At 39.5% G+C, this 20804-nt stretch overlaps 2 protein-coding genes and 1 long non-coding RNA gene across 6 annotated transcripts in view; 2 read left to right on the top strand and 1 right to left on the bottom strand.

Annotated features, from left to right (window-relative positions):
- Window positions 1-20804, top strand: part of TBC1D19 (TBC1 domain family member 19) — a 167988-nt gene that overhangs the window by 105156 nt on the left and 42028 nt on the right. The window lies entirely within an intron of this gene.
- LOC118010641 (small ubiquitin-related modifier 2-like) lies at window positions 382-669 on the bottom strand. Its single transcript, XM_035005186.1, has one exon. It carries the CDS (start codon window positions 667-669, stop codon window positions 382-384), a length of 288 nt encoding a protein of 95 aa, XP_034861077.1.
- The window catches only part of LOC118010643, a 10612-nt gene continuing 1264 nt past the window's right edge, over window positions 11457-20804 (top strand). The window contains exon 1 of the long non-coding RNA XR_004679277.1: window positions 11457-12925. This is a non-coding gene — a long non-coding RNA (uncharacterized LOC118010643). The remainder of the gene's footprint in view (window positions 12926-20804) is intronic.

Here is a 20804-nt window from a genome sequence, read left to right as displayed (position 1 = left end):
AAAGCAAAACAACTTGCTGGAATATAAAGGTAAGAGCTGACTGAGCATGCCACAAATGGAAAGAGGGGATATTCTCACAGAACCAGTATTTTCCCCTATCCCATCTCCATTTGATGTCAATCAAAACATACCATTGGCCATTTGGTTAAAAAAAAAAAGGGCAATTGTGCTTGTGCACATATATAGTTACTTTATGTCCACCAAGGGAATGGGGGAGGGGAAAATGAAAGACAAGGGAAGGGGGGAGGGGAAAATGAAAGAACAGAGAAAACTATACTGCAGTAGTCAGGGTGTGATGGGACCAGATTGTGGTTTTCTACCTGAGAATGTCTTCTTGGTCTGGAGGAACAGAGTCCTGGAGTAAAGTAGCGAGTTCCCTTTCTAGTAGACGCCTCCTGTCTGCTGCTGGAACACATCAATTATATCTTCATCCTGCATCTCCAGCAGCGCCGGCGTGTCTGTTTCCTTGATCGGGTGCCCGTCAAATCGGAACCTGACCTGCGTCATGGACAGACCCTGTCGTTCACAGTAGGCTTTCATCAGTTTACTAAGTAGTGTATGCCTCTTAATCTTAAAGTACACCAGAGAACCATCCTGCCCCGCCACCTTCAAATGAATATGATTGTTGTTCTCAGTCGTGACTTCTTCCTTGGGCTTTTCCTCAGCCATGGCGAGCACTGGAGTCTCCTCAGCTGCCGCTTCACCAAAGAGGTGCCAGGTCCACACCGAGCGAGCACACAAGCAGCCCCAGGAGTGGCAGAAGAAGGCTCAGTTATTTTCCATTGCAATGCCTTGGGGAGTACATATTTGTTATTTAATATATACCATCCCAATCGATTTCAGATCCCTTTTGTAAGGCCCATTGAGCCTCAGAGGGAGTATAGTTTGGGCTTCTTTCTTGCAGAGGACCTTCTGGAAGCTAAAACCTGTATAGCAAGCTCTTTCTTCCTTGCTGTCCCTTTTGCTGTTCTATCCGCAAAATCGTTTCCTTTACTCCTTATTGTTTGGTCTCTTTGGTGTCCTTTACAATGTACAACTGGCTCCTCCCAAGGAAGCTGTACAGCCTCTAATAATGTTAAAATGTTCCCTTTATGTTTCATAGGGGAGCTTTTTGAATTTGATAGTACCCCTTTCCAGATGGCTGCATGGGCATGAAATATTAAGAAGCCATATTTAGAATCAGGATATATATTTAACTTTAACCCTTTACCTAGTTGTAGTGCTCAGGCTAAAGCAATCAGTTCGGCCCTTTGTGCTGAAGTATGGGGAGGGAAAGCTTGTGCCTCAGTTACCTCCTGTAGGCTGACAATAGCATATCCGATTTTTCTGGTTCCCTCATGCATAAAGCTACTTCCATCTGTAAACCATTCGGCCTCTGGATTGGGCAAAGGTTTGTCCTTTAAGTCGGACCTCCTTGAATACACTTATTTTTCACTGTCCACACAGGAGTGGATTAGAAGCTCCTGCTTGCCTTCATCAGGTAATAGAGGAGCTGGGTTTAAGCCTCCACACACCTGAAGGGTTAGTTACATCAGGGGTATCAAGGAGGAGGGCTTGATAGCTCAGTAATCTCTCTCCTGTTAAGCATTCATGCCCTTTGACTTCTAAAACCCCTTGGACTTGATGTGGGATCATGACATCCAGATGTTTTCCTAGAGTAAATATGCTAGCTACTCCAACTAGGTGGGTAGTCACAACACTGCTGGTAAACATCCTGGCCATCCTTCTGCTACCAGATCTAATTGTTTGGAGAAAGAAGCTACTGGGCTAGGAACAGGTTTGAGTTTTTGAGTTCGGACACACAAGGCTATTCCTGTCCTTTCTCAGACATATGAGGTGAAGGATTTTTTCCAGGTTTGGGAGCCCCAAGACAGGAGCAGTGCTCAGTTTTTCTTTCATACCTTTGAAGTCTTGGTGGCAATCATCATTCCATTCCAGGGGTTCTAAATCACTTCCTTGTAATGCTTTATAAAAGAGTTTGGCCATAAGGCTAAACCCTGGAATCCAAATGCAACAAAAGCCTAGCGTGCTTAAGAAGGTTCTTAACTGCCTTGTTGTTTGTGGTACTAAAATATTCAGTGTGGATGATTTTCTGTCCTGGGCCAGTGTCCGTGCCTCTGGAGTGAGGACATAGCCCAGGTATTGAACCTTCTCCTTAGAAGTCTGGGTTTTCTGCGGAGATACTCTGTATCTCCATTGTCCTAAAAGTTAAGGGTGAGGGTTGTATTTTCATCAGAATCTTCTTTTGTAGGGCTGGCAATCAATATATCACCCACATATTGAAGTAAAGTTCCATTAATCTGTTGTAAACCCCCCCCTTCCATTTTTAAAGCATTCCCAAACAAATATGGGCTGTCTCTGAATCCCTGAGACAGCACCATCCTGGTCAGCTGGGGGATCTCACAAGTATCAGGGTCAGTCCATTCAAAAGCAAAAGGATATGGGGAGTCAGGGTGTTCCGGTATGCAGAAGAAAGCATCCTTTAAGTCTAACACCATAAACCAGTTTGCATCTGGAGGCACTTGTGTCATTATGGCATAAGGGTTAGGGACTGTGGGATGAATAGGGATCACTGCCTCATTCATTGCGCTCAAATCCCGGATAAAGCAGTACTCCCCGTTTGGCTCTTCACTGGTAGAATGGGGATATTGCAGGGTCACTTACAAGGGGTTAATAATCCATATTTCAAAAACTTCTTAATTAGAGGCTGAATACCTTCTTGGGTCTCTGGTCTTTTCCAAGAATATTCTACCCGTGGTCTTAGGGAGATAACAATGGAGGAAATATTATTGGCTCTCCCAGGAACCTCTGTTTCCCATACCTTGGGCATTATTCTGATTGTAATATGGGACGGTATACTGTCTGGCACATAAATATTATTTCGCACTTGCATGTCTAGGCCCATTACCATTATAAACTTTGTTTTCTCTACATTTGGGTCTGTCAGTCCTATGTTTATGGCTTAGCAAGTAAGTTGCTCCCAGTAAGTTGCTCCCAGTAGGGCATTCAGGTAACAGGAGAAAGCTGTGTGAAAGCAAGAGACAGCCCATGTCACAAGCTACTGGACAAGTCAGTTGTCTCACCTGTGCCCATCCATCTATTCCAGTAACTGTACAAGAGTGCTGGGATAGAAGCCCATGAGGCTGAGTCAGGACAGAGTAAGTGGCTCCTGTGTCCAATGCAAATTCAGTATCCTTACTTGCCCCATCAGAGATCGCCTGAGGCTCTTGGTTATGTTGAGATGTCCAGGAGGAGCCATAGGGAGAGCTCGGGCCCCTTCAGGCCTCTGTAACTTTGGCCAGCAAAGCTTTTGGGGCTGGACCCACCTTCCTTCTGAGGTGGGGACAATCCTTTTTCCAGTGGCTGTCTGTCTTACTGAAGGCACATTGATTGGGACCCCCAGCCTTTTGTGAGCCAGGCTTTGCCAGAGTCTAGCCTTGTAGGTTTCTACACATGGGGATCCTGGAGTGGTGTGTTTCCCCATTGCTGTGGCCAAAAGTGGGGCATGGCATTTATTTTGGACAAACATGTCCATCTTCTCTGCCTTGTTTCTATTATTAAAAACAGCAAAAGCCATATCCAACAATTGGTTCATAGGAGTTCAGGGCCCACCAGTTGCCTTCTGTCATTTTCCCCTGACACCTGCCGCAGATTGCAGGATAAAATGCACAGCCAACAGTGACGGCCCTTCTGGAGAATTGGGGTCTGTACTGGTATACTTCTGGAAAGCCTCCATCAGAGACCCTCCAAAGAGAGCTGGGTTTTCACCCTTTCTTTGAGTTTCTTCCCTTACTTTATCGAATTAACTGGCTTAACTATGCATGGTCTCATTCCCTCCTCTACAGTGCAGCAATGAAACAGTAAGATCTGTAGGTTTCCCCCAAGTCAGATCAAACATCAAATCAGTTCCAGGATGTAAGTGCCTCCCTGATTTAGGAACTCAGGCCACGCAAACTTTACATTGTCCTTTAGGGTCCTGATATAGGGCCCTAAAGGGTAACACAGAAGGCACTTCATTCCATTTCCCTTCCATCTTACAATATAAATCAAGCTGTAAAATGGTATTGTAATTCAAACTCCCATTTGCAGGCCAGGTTTCTTGGTTCCCCAAGTGATAGTGGGGCCAGGCCTCATTACAATATAATATTAGCTTCTTCTTTTTCAACTTCTCCAGCATGAATTGTGCCTAATTATATAACAAACAAACGGGAACCCGTGGGAATGCTCACTCTTGCCCCCATTTAGGACCATAAGCAAGGAGTCAGATTGGGGCAAAGATTCTAGGATGATATTGTTCAGAATGCAAGAGATCTAAGGCAGAGGAGAGAGTCATTGGCTACAGTGGCCCCGGCCAAATGAATCAGATCAAAGTCATGGAGTTTCCTAGAAACCAAAAGGAAAGATAATCTGTTAAGGATAGGGAAGCCTGCTAATGCTGAATACTATGGTCAGACAATATAATTCCTCAATGACTGGGTGAACAGTTTAAAGGGCCAAAAAGGCGAAAATTCAGAGGGGTAGAAATAGGTGTAGAGGAGTGATAGGGTCTGGCATAGTGAGCAAAAGGGTGCAAAAGATTCCAACTTGCCACATTTCTCCCTCATCTAACAAGATGCCGTGTGTCTCATCCCTATACGCCAAAAACCCATTGCAACTGGGGGCACCAGGACCACTCTTTATTCTAAGAGTTTTGGTCCTTGACAAGATTGGCCACCAATCCCCAGCATTACTCCAATGTCCCAGAATTGCCGTGAGGAGACAGCCACTTGGCAATGGAAAAGAGAGAGAGAAAGAGAAGTGCAGACTCTATTCTAGGGAAAGCATGTGGTAGATCGAATGTGCTACTTATGGGGAGAACCAGGGGGCCTATCTTCCCCACTTATCTGTCTGTTTGTCCCAGTGGCAGTCTAAAACTACCATGGGGACTCACAGCACTGGATGATCAGTCCTTCTGTGTGCATCCCTGGGTAAGCCAAAAATTAATTACCATGGTTGGGGGGAAGTTTTTCTATGGGACCACACCTGTCTCAAATCATCTCTGATACTTCCCTTGGTCCTTAGTTGCCTCAGAACACCTTTCAGCGGGAAGGAACAAGTGTCCCTTTTCTTCGGAGCTGAGTGACTCGGTCTCTCATGACAACTAACAGCCTTGAAGTTGTCTGGAAGCCAGAGTAAAAAGAGTTTCAGAGCACAGAGAGAATGGGGAGTAAGAAGAGCAGGTTCACAGACCAGTTTTCCCAGTTTCTCTTCCTCCCTGGAGAATGGAGGAAGAAAACAGAGAGGCACGGAGACAAAAATTACATCAGCATTAAACCAGCTCTGTTTCCCAGAGGAGGAACTTACCAGTTCCCGAAAGCCAAGTTGTGCTTCGCAGACTCAATCTGGGGATACCAGTGTTCCTCTGTGGGTCCCTTTGGTCGCCAAGATGATGCGGGCAAGCTGGGTCTGAGGACCCAGAAGGTGTCCCACAGGATCAGCCAAGAGGGTCCTTGGCTGCACACGGGATGGAAATCAAACTCGAGCCAGCAGGAGGCAAAAGAAGAGCTTATTGGAAGAGTAGAGAGTGAGCAGATCAGATAGAGTGTCTGGGAGCCTCAGAAAGGAAACAAGAGAGCCTGTGCTTGGGGTCTGGGTTTTTATTGACATTGTGGTTTGGTACACGTGTCTTCTCAGGCATCCAGGAACTGGTCAAAACAAGGACAGGGTCCAGGTGTCCGTCATAGTCACTTATTCCCTAGAGCCAGAAGGTTTTAGTGTCAAGGTGCTCAGTGACAGTGGTCTGGAATATGCACATGATGGCCTCACCTGGTCATTCCTTAGATGGTATCTGTCGTGCTGGCAGGCTCCAAAGAAATCATTAAATCTTCGTCCCTTATGAGGAGGACATACATTAAGGCATGCGTAGGGCAGGGGTGCAGGTCCTAGCAAGAACAGAAGCAAAGGGGAAAAAAAATTTTTTTTTCTCTTGGGGTCCCTTCAGTTTCCCTGTCTCAGTATCATCTATCAATAAAGACAATTTGGGTGGGTTTTTTTCTGCCTATTCAGATGTCTTTTACTTCTTTTTCTTATCTGATTGCCCAGAATGTTCTTTTAAAAACACCAGTCGATCCATGCCACTTGTGTGATTAAAACCAAAAAGACCAAAATCCTTCATGGGGCCTCCATGACCCTACATGCCTGGCTCACCTTCCCAGCCACATTGCCTACCTGTCCTGACTCTCCGGCCCGGTGTGTTCCAACCACTGATTGTTTCACTCCTCAAGTTCCCTGTTTTCCTTTCTACCTCAGGGCCATCAGACCTACAGTTCCTTTGATGTGAAAGACTGTTACCCTCGTGTCTTCCCCAAGTAAATCCTATTTTTCCCTCAGCTCTCAGCTAAAGTATCACTTCCTGATATATACCTTCCCTGACCTACACCCTATTTCCCCCACACAAACACACACAACCAGGTCTTGGCCATCTGAAATGTGCTTTTAAAGTAGTATGTAATACTTTTCATACCTTTTATTTATAGCTCTTATTATGACTTATTTGATTATTTTATGATTGTCTCTCCCATATAAATTCCATAGTGTTTTGGTCCTCATTGTTAATCCTAGTGCATACCATGCTATAGATACTGAATGAAAATGCTAATCTTTTTCATTGATGAGGTTTTATTTATTTTTATTTTTTTTTTCATTGTTGAGAAGGAAGCTTTCTTCTTTTATCTAAAGGCTTAATTTTAGGAATTATTGGCTGTCATTGTACAGGGTTCAAGATTTCCTTAAGTCGAGTTTAGGTCTAGATGTGATAGATCCTTTTTGTGAACTCAGTCCTAAGGGAAACAGATTAGTTAATGTTGCTCAGTATTACAGTTATAAAACAAATGAAACCAAACAAACTAAATATCTACTGCTTGGCAAAAATTTTAACTAACTTGTTAAATTTTTTTGGTCCTTCCTGTGCTAGTTATTTCAATCCTGAACATGAAACACTAAATATATGAATATATATATTATAATATCAACTAAAGATCAGTAATGACATGATTTATAGCATGTTGACTATTCTACTTCAGTGTGTGGGTAAAGTGTAAAGAGAAAGCGTAAAGTTGACAATTTCATCCCCTTTGGTGACTGGAGAGAAGAGGATTGTCAATTTCAAATTACAGTTACAAAAGCTTTTTAGTGGTGGTAAAACGGACTTGCCAGGTAACAAATCTGCCTCCTCCAGCGAACAGAATCAGTAAGGGTATTGTTTGAAATGAGAGTGGTAACAATTTCTTGAAATAAGTTCCAGAATTAACCCTTGAAGGTACAACGGTACCTGCTTATCCATAGTTTTGCTTTCCATGGTTTCAGTTACCCATAGTCAACCATGGTCCAGAAGCAGATGATCCTCCTTCTGGTGTATAGTCTGAAGGTCAATAGTAGCCTAAGGCTGCATCACATGCCTACATCATTCCCTTCACTTCATCTCATCACGTAGGCATTTCATTATCTCACATCCTCACAAAAAGAAGAAAGTTGAGTACAGTACAAGACATTTTGTGAGAGACAGACTATATCCACTTATTTTATATTACAAAGTATTGTTATAGTTGTTCTTCTTTATTATTATTGTTCTTAATCTCTTATTGTGCCTAATTTATAAATTAAACTTTATCATAGGTATGTATATGTAGGAAAAAGCATAATATATATAGGGTTCTGTACTATCTGTGGTTTCAGGCATCTACTGGACGTCTTGGAACATTCCCTATGGCTAAGGGGGGATATAGATAGATATTCATTTTTGCCTCTCCCACATAAACTTGGAAAACTTACAAGTGACTAAGTCTGACAAACAGAATTATTTATGAACAATGGATATATCTCTGAGAAAAGCAGAGTAATCATCAGTAAATATTTATTGATCTTTATTGATCTCTATATTATATGTAAATTATATTACCTTTGATGGGCTTACATTCTAGCTAAGGAGACAAAACAACATGAAAAATGCTCTGAAGTTGTTTTAAGGTGTTTATGTAAAGCATTGGATATTAATTCATATCACAGACAGTAATACTGTAGGAGTGTGCTTTAACCTTTATTTTCCATTCTTATCAATATTTCAGTCCCAACTGTATTTTTTTTTTTTTTAGCTAGATCTCATGGGCTTTGCTACTTTTAGTACTTCAGTAATAATACTAAATAAGCTTTAATGCAGATCTTTATCCCTATAAAATAAAGAAAAGGATAATTATAATACATAAGCTTTGTCTTTGGGAATTATGCAGATAGTTATTAAGGAAACACTTTCCATGATCACACCTTTTAATGATTTATTTTACAATTAGTCTGACTAAAGAAGAGAGAAGTCCATTTTATGTAGTAAAAATATATGTAATAGTATGTATTGAAAACAATATTCTATTATCAGAAATTGAATTCTGATTTTTCTCTGGGAAAAATTATTTATATATGTGCATTTATGGGTGTGTGAGAGAGAGAGAAGACATAGTTTGTTTTATTATTATTTTTTTAATCATTAATTATAGGCTTTCCTTTGGCAGAACTGCCTAGCTACACAACTGCTCTGTGAGGAAATTGTTGATGATAATGGAGTAAATTTAATGTTTCTGGCCATGCCCTGGGTCCTAACCCATTTATTAAGTTTTGTGACTAGACTACAAAGTTAGATGGCATGTGACATTGCTATGTCCATAGATTGATGAGAAGATGTCTAGTAATCCCTCTTTAAGGGAAATCTGGGCCTGTGTTACAAGGATACACCAGGCACTGCTCCCGAGTGTCTCATGTTAGTTACCTAAATTTTATAGGCAACAACACTGAATATTATACAAATAGTGCTTTGAGTGATAGTCCAACTTTTTAGTATTCCAAAGTTTAGTTTTTATTTTGCATGAAATTCTTAAAAATACTTTGTGATGTTTAAAATGTTAAATTGTCAGTTTTAAAATGTGTTCAAACAGAAGATGCTCCTCATTCCACAGAAGTAAATTGGGTAATTTAATCATTTTGGGGTTCTAGTACATCATGACAACCTATAAAAGTTAACTTGTGGTCCAAAGTGTATAAAATATTCATAAGGAAGAATTCAGGGAAGACATGGGGATTTACTCACTCTGTTGTGTGACAAATCTTTTATCCTATGCTTGGCTTATCTAGCATATACTCAACACTACTAACATATTAGAGTATGCCATACTTACAGATATTTTAATGCCATTAAATGGAGTTTAAGAAAGGCCGAGGGGCAATCAAATATCATTTATTCATGTATCCATGTCACATTATATTGAGTGTGTTCTGATACAGGCACCGTGTTAGGTGCCACATAAGAGGATTTTATCAAACTCATGTTTTAGTGGAAAATGAGGGGAAAGGCAAATGCATAGTTATAATTTGATAAATGTTCTGATATAAGTCTATGTAATGTGCCATGCAAATACAGTTAAAGTAGACATAAATTCTAGGAGTAGTGCAGTTTAGTGGTGACTTCAGAACAGAGATGTTGTAAGAAATGTCTGGTTCTTAAAGGCAAGGAATTAGGAGGAGAATGGGAAAAACAAAAATGCACATGAACCACATGCATACAGTGACTGGTAAGGAGAGATTAGCTTAGCATGGCAATGAACAGCTCCAGTGGTTCAGGTTATAACGCGTTAATGGACACCTGCTAGAGAGCAAGGTCTGTGTGAATAGACAAGAGAAAACAAAGAAATGTCAGTACCATGATCAGTCATTATAATCACTTCCTCTTGAATACGTGTTCAACTCCCTTGCCTTCCTCCCACTTTCTAATAGTAATTACCAGACAAAACCTTAACCCTGGTTAAATACAATTCTCTACCAATTCTGTGGCAGCAGTATGCTTTTGTATGTGGCTGGAGAAAAAGATGCAACCATGATAACTAGCTGTGCTTTACATTCATGACCACTAAGAGTTCATGACCTGAGTATGCTTTACATTCATGACCTCAAAAGAGTTATTCCTGCCCAGAAATTCTACTTCATTTCCCCAGTTCAGTCATTCATCTGTTCTCCTTGATGACTTTGTGCACCTCCTGTCTTCTTCAGACCTCCGCCTCTTCTCTTTCAGATAATGGCTTTGAGTCCTGTTTCTGAAAAAAGTCAAAGCTCTGAGAAGAGAACCCCACATATTCCCACCACCACATGCACTGCACCCACCTGTGCTGTAGCCATATACTCCGCTTTCCTTTCCTCTTATTATGGATAAACTGTCCCTGCTTTGATCTATGATAAAATCAGTCTCTACATTTGGATGCTAAAACGCATGTCACTTTGGTACTCAAAAGCAGTGCAATTGTTAGTTTTTCTATTGTCAATTTTCCCATATCTATTGGATCTCTCCTCTCAGTACACAAATATGCTGTTATTCCTCTCATCCAAAAAACAAAGCAAAATAAAATGAAATAAAAGTCTTTTTTTTTTAGAGATTATTTATTTGAGAGAGCGAGAGCACGAGCTGGGGGGAGGGGCGGAGGGGGAGGGAGAAGCAGACTCCCCACTGAGCAGGGAGGCCAATGCCACCCTGGGATCATGACCTGAGCCCATGACCTGAGCCCAACGAATTCAGACGCTTAACTGACTGAGTTACCCAGGCACCCCGAAATAAGAATCTTTCTTGATCGCTGTTCCTTCCAGCTACAGCACCATTCCTCTGTTCCTTTATTCAGCAAAACTTCTTTTAAAAAATCCATAGATATTGGGGCGCCTGAGTGGCTCAGTCAGGTATGAGTCTGCCTTCGGTTCAGGTCATACGCAAGGAGCCTTTGCTCATGCTCTCTCTCAAACAAAGTCTTTAAAAAAAATCTGTAGAGACTGTTTTCAATTTCTATCCTCCTATTCTCTCTTGAATCCTTCTTTATTACTTTTTTTGCCCAACTGTTCCACTAAAGTCACAAGTGACTTCGTATTGCTGAGTCCAGTTAGTTCCCACTTCTCATCTGGTTAATCATCCCCTCTCCTTGTCTTCTTCTCTTTTTTCACTTACTTTCACTTATCTTCTGGGATATTGTGCTTCTTGGTTTCCTTCTGTCTTACTAGCTGGCATTCTCATTCACCTGGTTTTTCCTCCTCTCCCTGTCTTATCCTGGAATACCCCAGGGATAAGTCCTCAGACCTCTTTTTTCTTTCTGTCTTTGCCTTTGGTGATCTCATCTGTTCTCACAGCTTTATATCATCCATGTAATGACAACTCCCCATTTTCTGGACCTCTGCCTTAAACTCCGGGCTTACCTATGTGCTCCCAGGAGCTGTTCTGCCAAAAAGCCTTATTACCCGAGGTTCATTTCCTGACCACTTTTAGGTCCTAATTTAAGTAGCAAACTTAAACTTCTCCCAATGTAGACATGTGCATGTGTGCGTGCATCATCCTTCATGTCTGCATTATTTTTTTCCATTGCATTTACCAGTGACATACAATATATATTTTGAACAGTGCCTGCCATGTAGTATGTGTTCAATAAATACCTGTTGGAAGGAGGAAGGAAGGTAAGGGGGGGAGGAAGGAAGAGCAACTATCAAAGGTAGATTTTGGCGACTGGCTAAATACGTACGTTGGGAGAGATGTAAGAATCAAGAATGACTGGATTTTCAGGTTTTCAGTAGCTATAAACTTGGTGGTTCCAGGAATTCAGATTAGTCATACAGAAAGAATGTATAGGTTGGAAGCCAGGAAGACAGAGAAGGGAAAGATTTTAAATGTTTGTTTTTGTCTATAAGAATGTGTTAAGAAGATGAGTGCCCATGCCTAAGCAAGAAACTAGTCCAGAATAAAAGGCTTTGTTTTTTTAATTTTCTCCCACTATTCTCCAATCATTGCAAGTGAAATTGCCAGCACTTTTGTCATTTTATTTATGCATTGCCTATTAGGTTCCAGGATCTGCTCTGGATACTTTATGTATTTCATAACTAATTGTTACCTGTAAGGTAGGTTTATTCCCGTTTTACAGATGGAGAAGCTAGGCTCAGAGCCCAAGCTCAGTACAGCTACCAGGACGCCTAGCTAGGGCTGCCCAATCTCAAAGTCCTTGTAAGCCACTTTGCCTTTTAATTTATGAAAATTTAAATCAGGGAAGAGTGTTTTAAAGAATCATTTTTGAAAATTCATCATTTGAAATTCTCCAAATTGATTTGAAAAAATTCTCCAAATTGGTTTGAAAAAAATTGTGTAATAGTTCTAAAAATGATTTCCAATTGATATCCATTGTTTCTTATGTGCTTTTTATGACAGAAATAACTTATTTCTTAGAAACATTCACCAGAAATATGTTTCCAAGAGACTGAAGAAAACTATAAGCTCAAGTAAATCTTTTGTAGCTACATGTGGACATTTTAGGTGTAATTCTACTGTATAAACCATAGTTGGGACTTACACATGCAGTTTCTTACAGCTCTCCTGAATAAAGTAAATCATTGCCATGTATAACCTTTTCCTCATAAAGTTCAATTTTCACTTAATTACTAAGTAATCAAAGTTAAACTTTGTAGTTAATTTGCTCGTTAGTTTCTGGTTAATTGAAGTTGTCATCTTTATACAATCATAAAATTTTATAGCAAATTTACAGTTGAACTGTTACTTCCTTACAGATACAAATTTGGAATCTCAGAAGCTACAAGAGCCCAGCTAGAGTGACAGTTGGCAGCTCTTTGTCCGTATGCTAGGGTGGCACACAGAACATGGTGTCTGACGTACCACCTCCAGCACTATCCCCTTACAGTCCCCGGTATTCTCTCTAGAGCAGTCTCAGATATCTTGTCTTCGCTAGGGCAACGGAGACTCACGGAGTATATATTTAAGCACAGATCTTCTCCTAACACTAGTATGTTCCCACCAGCCTGCTAAGGGAGAGTTAATACAAACATTTCTTTAGAAATTGTTCTCTTTCCAGGCAATGCTGGGAAGATACTTGTAAGTATATTTTCCTTTTGTTTAATTTTACTTTAATTATATTAATTTATTATTGGTTGTATTAGTTTGTTATTATATTAGCTATGTTACTTTATTAGTTATATTAATTGTATTAGCTTATTATTGCAGCTATAACAAATTACCACAAATTTGGTGCCTTAAAACAAGTATATTTTCTTACAGTTGTAAAGATCAGAAGTCTGAAATGAGTTTTAGTGAGCTACAATCAAGGTGTTGTCAGAGATGTGTTCCTTTTACAGACTCTGAAGGAGAATACATTCCCTTGCCTTTCCCAGCTTTTAGAACACACCTGTATTCCTTGGCTCATGGTCCCCTTCTCCATCTTCAAAGCTAGCAGACAGTATCTTCAAATTTCTCTGATTCTGACCCTGCTGCCTCTCTCTTTCACTTATAAGGATCCTTGTGGTTATGTTGGACCTAACAAAATAATCTAAAATAATCCCTTCCTGGGACACCTGGGTGGCTCAGTGAGTTGAGCATCCATCTTTTGATTATGACTCAAGTCCTGATCTCAGGGTTGTGGGATCGAGCCCCACGTTGGGCTCCACTCTCAACACAGAGTCTGCTTCAGATTCTCTCTCTTCCTCTCCCTCTTCCCCTCCCCCCACTTGCACTCACTCTCTCTCAAAAATAAATAGAAATAAATCTTAAAAAAAAAAAAACTTAAGGGGCGCCTGGGTGGTTCAGTCGGTTAAGCATCTGCCTTTGGCTCTGGTCATGATCTTGGGGTCCTGGGATCAAGCCCCAAGTTGGGATCCCTGCTTAGCCAGGAATCTGCTTCTCCCTTTCCCTCTGCCCCTCCCTTTCCCCGCCTATGTGCTCCCTCTCTCTCTCTCAAATAAATAAATAAAATCTTAAAAAAAAAACACTTAAAAATAATAAATAATAAATAATCCCTTCCTCTAAAGATCTTCAATTTAATCAAATCTGCGTAATTTCTATTACCATGTAAGATAGCATGTCCACAAATTCTGGGATTAAGATGTGGGTGTCTCTGGGGGGGCATATGGTGTACCATGGTGGTACAGGAAGTTTTGACAAGAAAAGAGATTAATATTATTTACTGATTTGATAAAATTTTATAGATTTAGAATTTTTTAGAACTTAATGATTTTACTAAATTATTGGCAAATATTCATCACAATTATAGGTCTAAAAATAAAAATTATATAATTATGATCATTTCACAATATATACAAATATCGAATCATTATGCTGTATATCTGTATATCTGAAACTAATGTTGCTATAAGTCAATTATATCTCAACAAAAAAAGATATGATTATGTCAATAGATTCCCAAAACATATTTGAAACTGTATTTTATAACAACTATTTTATTAAATTTTTGTAAAAAGCACAACATAAAATTTACTATCTTAACTTTCTAACTGTACAGTTTAGTAGTGTTAAGTATATTCACACTGTTATGCAACCTAACATCTTTTTTTTGCACTCTTTATACAAAAGAATGGAAATATTTTTTTCATGACATAGAAATAATATTTGTGTGAAACCAACATTTGCCATCTTAACATAATTAATGTTACTTGAGGTTGAAATACTAGAGATATTCCCACCAAAGCAAAGAAAGAACATGAATCATTTTGGAATTTCTAGTCAATGAATAAGATAAGAAAAATAAATTAGAGTTACAGATATCAGAAAGAATATAAAATTATTATCAAGTATAGATAAATAAAAATTCAAAGGAATTAACTGACAGCTTTTAGAACTAGTAAAATAATTCAGTTAAATGTGTGTTTACCAAGTAAAATATTAAAATTATTTACTCTTTTAAATATGAGAAGTAATCATTTAGAATATACAGTGGAAAAAAGAGTCAGACAACATAAGAGCTAAGCTCACTCACACTATAAACATAAAGAAATGCTGGATAGAAGATAACAAAGAATGTGAATACATAGCCAAACAGTCATCACAGTTTTCAATGCACATATCCTTTGGACAATTCTATTTCTATGTATTTGTCCTACAGAGATATTCATATATGTGTGAAAATGACACAATAAAAGGCAAATTACTTTGGCATTGCCAGAAATAGCATAAAGTTGAAAATTGCTTAAATGTTCATTTATAGAGGACTAACCCATTAAATAAATTATGGTATATACTTATAATGAAATACAATGTAGCTCTTAAAATGAAGCAGCTCTATATAAAGCAGCAATATATTCATATGTACTGGTATGAAAGGATCTCTAAAATTCATTAAGTTAAAAAAAAGTCAGATACTGTACATTGTAATGGTGTTCTACCTTTTGAGCTGAAACGGCTGTTGTGAAGGTCCCCAGTAACTAAATCCAATGACCAATGGTCAGTCCTCTTCTTAATTGATCTCTCAGCAGCATTTGACCCAATTGTGCCTTTTCTTCACTTGGCTTTTAAGACACTACACTCTTTTTGGTTCTTCTCTTACTTCGGTGGTCACCAGAGGCAAATCTAGCATTTTGGGAACCTAAAGTTTATATCATTTGGAAAACCCTTTAAACATAGAAAATACAGTATTACAAATAAATCATAATTAGGTAAGCACATGCATAATGGCTTAAAACAAGGGGGAGAATCATAACAAATTATTAGAACAATAAGAGGTTCAGGTCTCCTTTTTCTGAGATCTTATTAGGCAGTTTACTAGAAATGCATACATAGAAATATTTTCTGATCACAGCCTGATTTCCCCTCCTGACTTAGAGCACACTCCACCTCCCAGCAATTCCCAGCACACTCCACCTCCCAGCAACCCCCAGCACTCAAAGGTACCCACCCTAACAGAGGTCCTAAAGACCCTTCATTAGCATCATGGGAAATTCACCTCTCTTGGTTACTCCTCAATCTCCAAGACTGGTTCCTTCCCTTCTCCCTCCTATCTTAATGTTAAAGTGTCCCAGGTCTCAGTTCTTGATCTTTTCTCTAGTAATACCTACTCACTTGCTGATTTCACCAAGCTCAACTAGCTTGTGACTTTCATTATCATCTGTATGTCGATAACTTCTAAACTTATATCTTCAGTCCAAACTTCTCTCCCATACTCCAGACTGGTATCTCCAACTGCCTGTTCAGTACCTCATTTAGGTATTTTGCAGATATCTGAAATTTAGTACATTGAAAACTGAAGCCCTGAAATCACTCCCGAAATTGTTCCACTCAACTTTCCCTATCTCAGTTAATGGTAACCCCATTTTTCCACTTACTCAAATCAAACTTCCTTCCACTTGGCATTATCCTTGATTCCTATTTTTCTGACATTATATTTAGAATTTGACCATTTTTCCCCACTTCCACTGTGTTGCAAATTGAGTTCCCAGGGAAGCAGACTGAGATTGAGATTAGCATGCCAAAGATTTATTAGGGAGTGCTCTTGCGATCAACACCTGTAGAAGGGCAGTGAATGAAGCAGGATTGAGCAGAGAAAGAAGTCTAGCTGCAATACAATATAAATGGAAGCCTCAGCTAATGCTGCAGAGACGTCTAAAGATGGGATAAACCTCAGACCTGTCCTGAGATGGGGGCAGGAAATTCAGACCTTTTTGCCATGTATGAGTTGTCCCTGGATGCGGGCCATTCCAGGAAAGCGGCATGATCCTTGAGCAAAATAGCTCTTTTCAGCAGAGGCATTCCCTGAAAGGAGCTGACTGCTGAGAGCAGCTGAGGACTGTCTGCTTCAGCACTTCGAGCAGCTAAGTCCTTTATTCCTAAAGAGAATCTGGGTGGCACATCCCAGTGCCCAGCACTCACTGCTACCAGCTTAGTCTAAGCCGTTACCAGTAGTTTCCTAAAGGGTCTCCATCCTTCTGTCCCTGCCCCACCCCCATGGCCAATTTCTTCACGTGGCTAGAGTGATCCTTATAAAATATAAGTTAGATCATTACACTCCTCTGCAGTGGCTCTCCATTTCACTTCCAATGAAAGCCCGTATCCTGACAATGGCCTGCAATGCCTTGCATAATTCGGTCTCTCTTTACCTTTCTCACATATCTCTTCCCGCTCATCTGCTCCAGCCACATGTATTCGTGCTGTTCCTCTGACATATCAGGCATAGTCCTGCCTTAGCATCTTTTCGATTGTTGACTCTTCTGCCTGGAGAGTTCTACCGCTGGATGCTGGAATGCTCCACCCCTGGATATCCATATGTTAACTTTCTCAAGTCCTTTCAAGTCTTTGATTAGATGTTACCTATATGCAACTAATGAATTGTTGAACACTACAATAAAAACTTAGGATGTACTCTATGTTGGCTAATTGAACATAAAAAAAAAAAAAAAGATGTTATCTCCTCAATGATGCCTACCCTGAGCACTCTGTTTTGGTTTGGTTTGGTTTGGTTTGTTTGTTTGTTTTTTAACCTTTAGACTTTTTTAATTTAAATTCATCTAATTAACATATAATGTATTATTGGTTTCAGAGGCACAGGCCTGTGATTCATCAGTCTTATATAATACCCAGTGCTTCTTACATCACGGACCCTCCTTAATGTCCATCACCCAGTTACCCCATCCCTCTACCACCACTCCCCCAGCAACCCTCAGTTTGTTTCCTCTGATAAGAGTCTCTTATGGTTTGTCTCCCTCTCTGGTTTCATCTTGTTTTATTTTTTCCTCTCTTCCCCTACGATCCTCTGTTTTGTTTCTTAAATTCCACTTATCAGTGAGATCATATGATAATTGCCTTTCTCTGATTGACTTATTTTACTTAGCGTAATACCCTCTAGTTCCATCGTCATTGCAAATGGTAAGATTTCATTTTTTTGATGGCTGAGTAGTATTCCATTGTGTGTGTGTGTGTGTGTGTGTGTGTGTATATATCCATTCATCTGTTGATGGACATCTGGCCATCATAGTTTGGCTATTGTGGACATTGCTGCTATAAACATTGGGGTGCAGGTGCCCCTTCGGATCAGTATATTTGTATCTTTGGAGTAAATACCCAGTAGTGCAATTGCTGGGCCAGAGGGTAGCTCTATTTTCAAATTTTGGGGGAACCTCCATACTGTTTTCTAGAGTGGCTCCACCAGCTTGCATTCCCACCAACAGTGTAAGAGGGTTCTGAGCACTCTCTTTTAAGTGGCAACCATCCTTTTCCATTTCCCCTTTACTGTGTTTCCATAGCACTTACAACCTAAAATACCATATCATGTAATTATTTATAATGCTTGCCATTTATTACTCCCACCATAATTAAGCCCCACAGAGAGGTTTTTTTGTTTGTTTGTTTATTTGCTTGTCTGTTTCCTTTGTTGTATCCCAGACACCAAGCACCTAGAGTGCTGGTGCATAGTAGAAACAGAAGGAAAGAATTAGTGAACTGATTTAAAAAGATAACATCTGTAGATGTCATTCAGAATGGAGCACAGAATAAAAGTAATTAAGAAATATGGCAGGTCAAATAAGTGTAGCTCAGTCTTATGTCTTATATCTTATGGAAGTCAAGTAGAAGTGAATAGAGAATGGGGTAAAGGCATCATTCAAAAAGGTAATGGCTGAGAATTTTCCAGAAATGGGGCTAAACAAAATTTATATTTGAAGAAACATGACAGTCTTGAGCCATATAAATAAAAACAAACCCCAAGTTATATATACTAAGGGAATGGGGGAATACAGAATATAGAATAAAATTAAAGTAATAGTAGTAGTAGTAATTGCAGCTAACATTTTAATAATATTCACCATGTGCTAGGTACTGTTCAACACACTTTTTTAAGATTTATTTATTTTAGAGAGAGAGAGAGCACAAGTGGGAGGGGCAAGGAGAGGGAGAGAGACTCTCAAGCAGACTCCCCCCTGAATCAGGCCTCGATCTCATGACCCTGAGATCATGACCTGAGGCAAAAATCAAGAGTCAGATACTCAACTGACTGCGCCACCCAGACACCCCACACACTTTATGTATGTTAAATAATCCCCACAATAGCCTTTGATATAGATATTATTATGGTATGCATATTACACATGCGGAAACTGAAACACCAAGAAGTCTAGTAGCTTGCCCAATGTCGCCAGCTAGTAAGTGGTGGAATAGAATTTGAATGCTAGCAGTGCAGTTTCAAAATAAATTCTAGATAGGTTAATGATCTTACCATAAAATGAATTTATCAGAAATTCTAGACAAACGGCAAGATCTCATTCTTTTTTATGGCTGAGTAATATTCCATTGTGTTTATATGCCTCACCTTCTTTATCCATTCATCTCTCTTGTCATCTGTAACAACGTGAATGGACCTAGAGGGTATTACACTAAGTGAAATAAGTCAGACAGAGGAAGACAAATACCATATGATTTCACTTATATGTGGAATCTAAGAAAACAAAACAATTCAACGAGCAAAAAACAGAAACAGAGTTATAAATACAGAGAACAAACTGGTAGTGGCCAGACGGGAGAGAGGTGGGAGGATGGGCAAAACAGGTGAATAAGGGGCACAAACTTCCAGTTATAAAATAAATAAGTCATAGGGATGAGAAGTACAGCATAAGGAATATAGTCAATAGTATTATAATAACTTTGTATGGTGATAGAAGGTAACCACACTTACTGAGGCGAGCATTGCATAATGTATAGAATTGTGAAATCACCATGTTGTACACCCAAAACTAATATAATATTGTATGTCTACTATACTTCAACAAAAAAGAGAGAGAGAAAGAGAGACCTAGAAGAGAGAGAAGAGAAGAACATGTTAATTCAGAGGCAGAGATTTCAAGCCAAGGAACACGTGGCGACACCAGAAACTGGAAGGAAGAGGCAAGGGAGGGTTTTCCTCCAGAAGCTTTGGAGGGAGTATGGCCCTGCCAATTCCTTGATTTTGGACTTCCGGTCTCTAGAACTGTGAGAGAATAAATTTTTGTTGTTTTAAGCCACTAAAAAAATGCCAGACAAAATTTCCTGTTTTAGTCAGGATGTACTAGATTATACTACAATAGCACTCAAATCCAAAATCTCAGTGGCTTAAAACAACACAGGTTTATTTCTTGCTTATGGTCATGTCCATCTGATAGGATGGGACCTAGCTCTGTGTCATCTTCACTCCAGAACCTAGGCTGGTGGAGTAACCACTATTACTATAACCATGGTTGCTGTGAAGAGGAAAAGAGGGAACATGGTTATTGCTCTAGTTCTTGAAACTTCCATTTAGAAATTTTCAAATGACACGTATCTGTTTCATTGACTAAAGAACAAGTCACATGGCCACACCTAACCCCAAAGTGGCCAGAAAAGACAAGCTGATGTATATTACCCAAGGGGAAGAACCAGAAATATTTGATGAAAACACTGAAAACTTTCATAATCTAGGTGAATATATAGAGAATATTTTAAATGTGGGGAGGAGCTTTCTAAGCATGAAAGAAAGTATTGGTAGATTTCAGCATATAAAAATTAAGAACATCTCTGTGTCAGAAATAACAAACTGAGCAAAGCCATTCGTAACATATTATTAGACCAAAGGTTAGAATTCTTCATGTACAAAAAATTTAAACAATTTTAAAACATTAATTTTAAAATGGACTAAGATGATGAGCTGGAAAATAGCAAAAGAAATGCAAATGGAAAAGTGTTCAACTTTATTAGTAATTAAAGCAAAATGCTGTTTTTACTTATAAGATGCTGATAACCCGTTTTGATGAGAATAATAGAAAAGGGGGGCACCTGGGTGGCTCAGTCATTGAGCGTCTGCCTTCGGCTCAGGTCATGATCCCAGGGTCGTGGGATTGAGCCTCGCATCGGAAGGAAGCCTGCTTCTCCCTCTCCCACTCCCCCTGCTTGTGTTCCCTCTCTTGCTGTCTCTCTCTGTCAAATAAATAAATAAATAAATAAATAAATAAATAAATAAATAAATAAA

Source organism: Mirounga leonina, unplaced genomic scaffold (genome assembly GCF_011800145.1).
Source record: "Mirounga leonina isolate KUSES-001 unplaced genomic scaffold, KU_Mleo_1.0 Mir_129, whole genome shotgun sequence".
Lineage (NCBI taxonomy): Eukaryota > Metazoa > Chordata > Mammalia > Carnivora > Phocidae > Mirounga > Mirounga leonina.
Note: the sequence above shows the minus strand (reverse complement) of the source record. Positions and strands in the feature narration are given on the sequence as shown.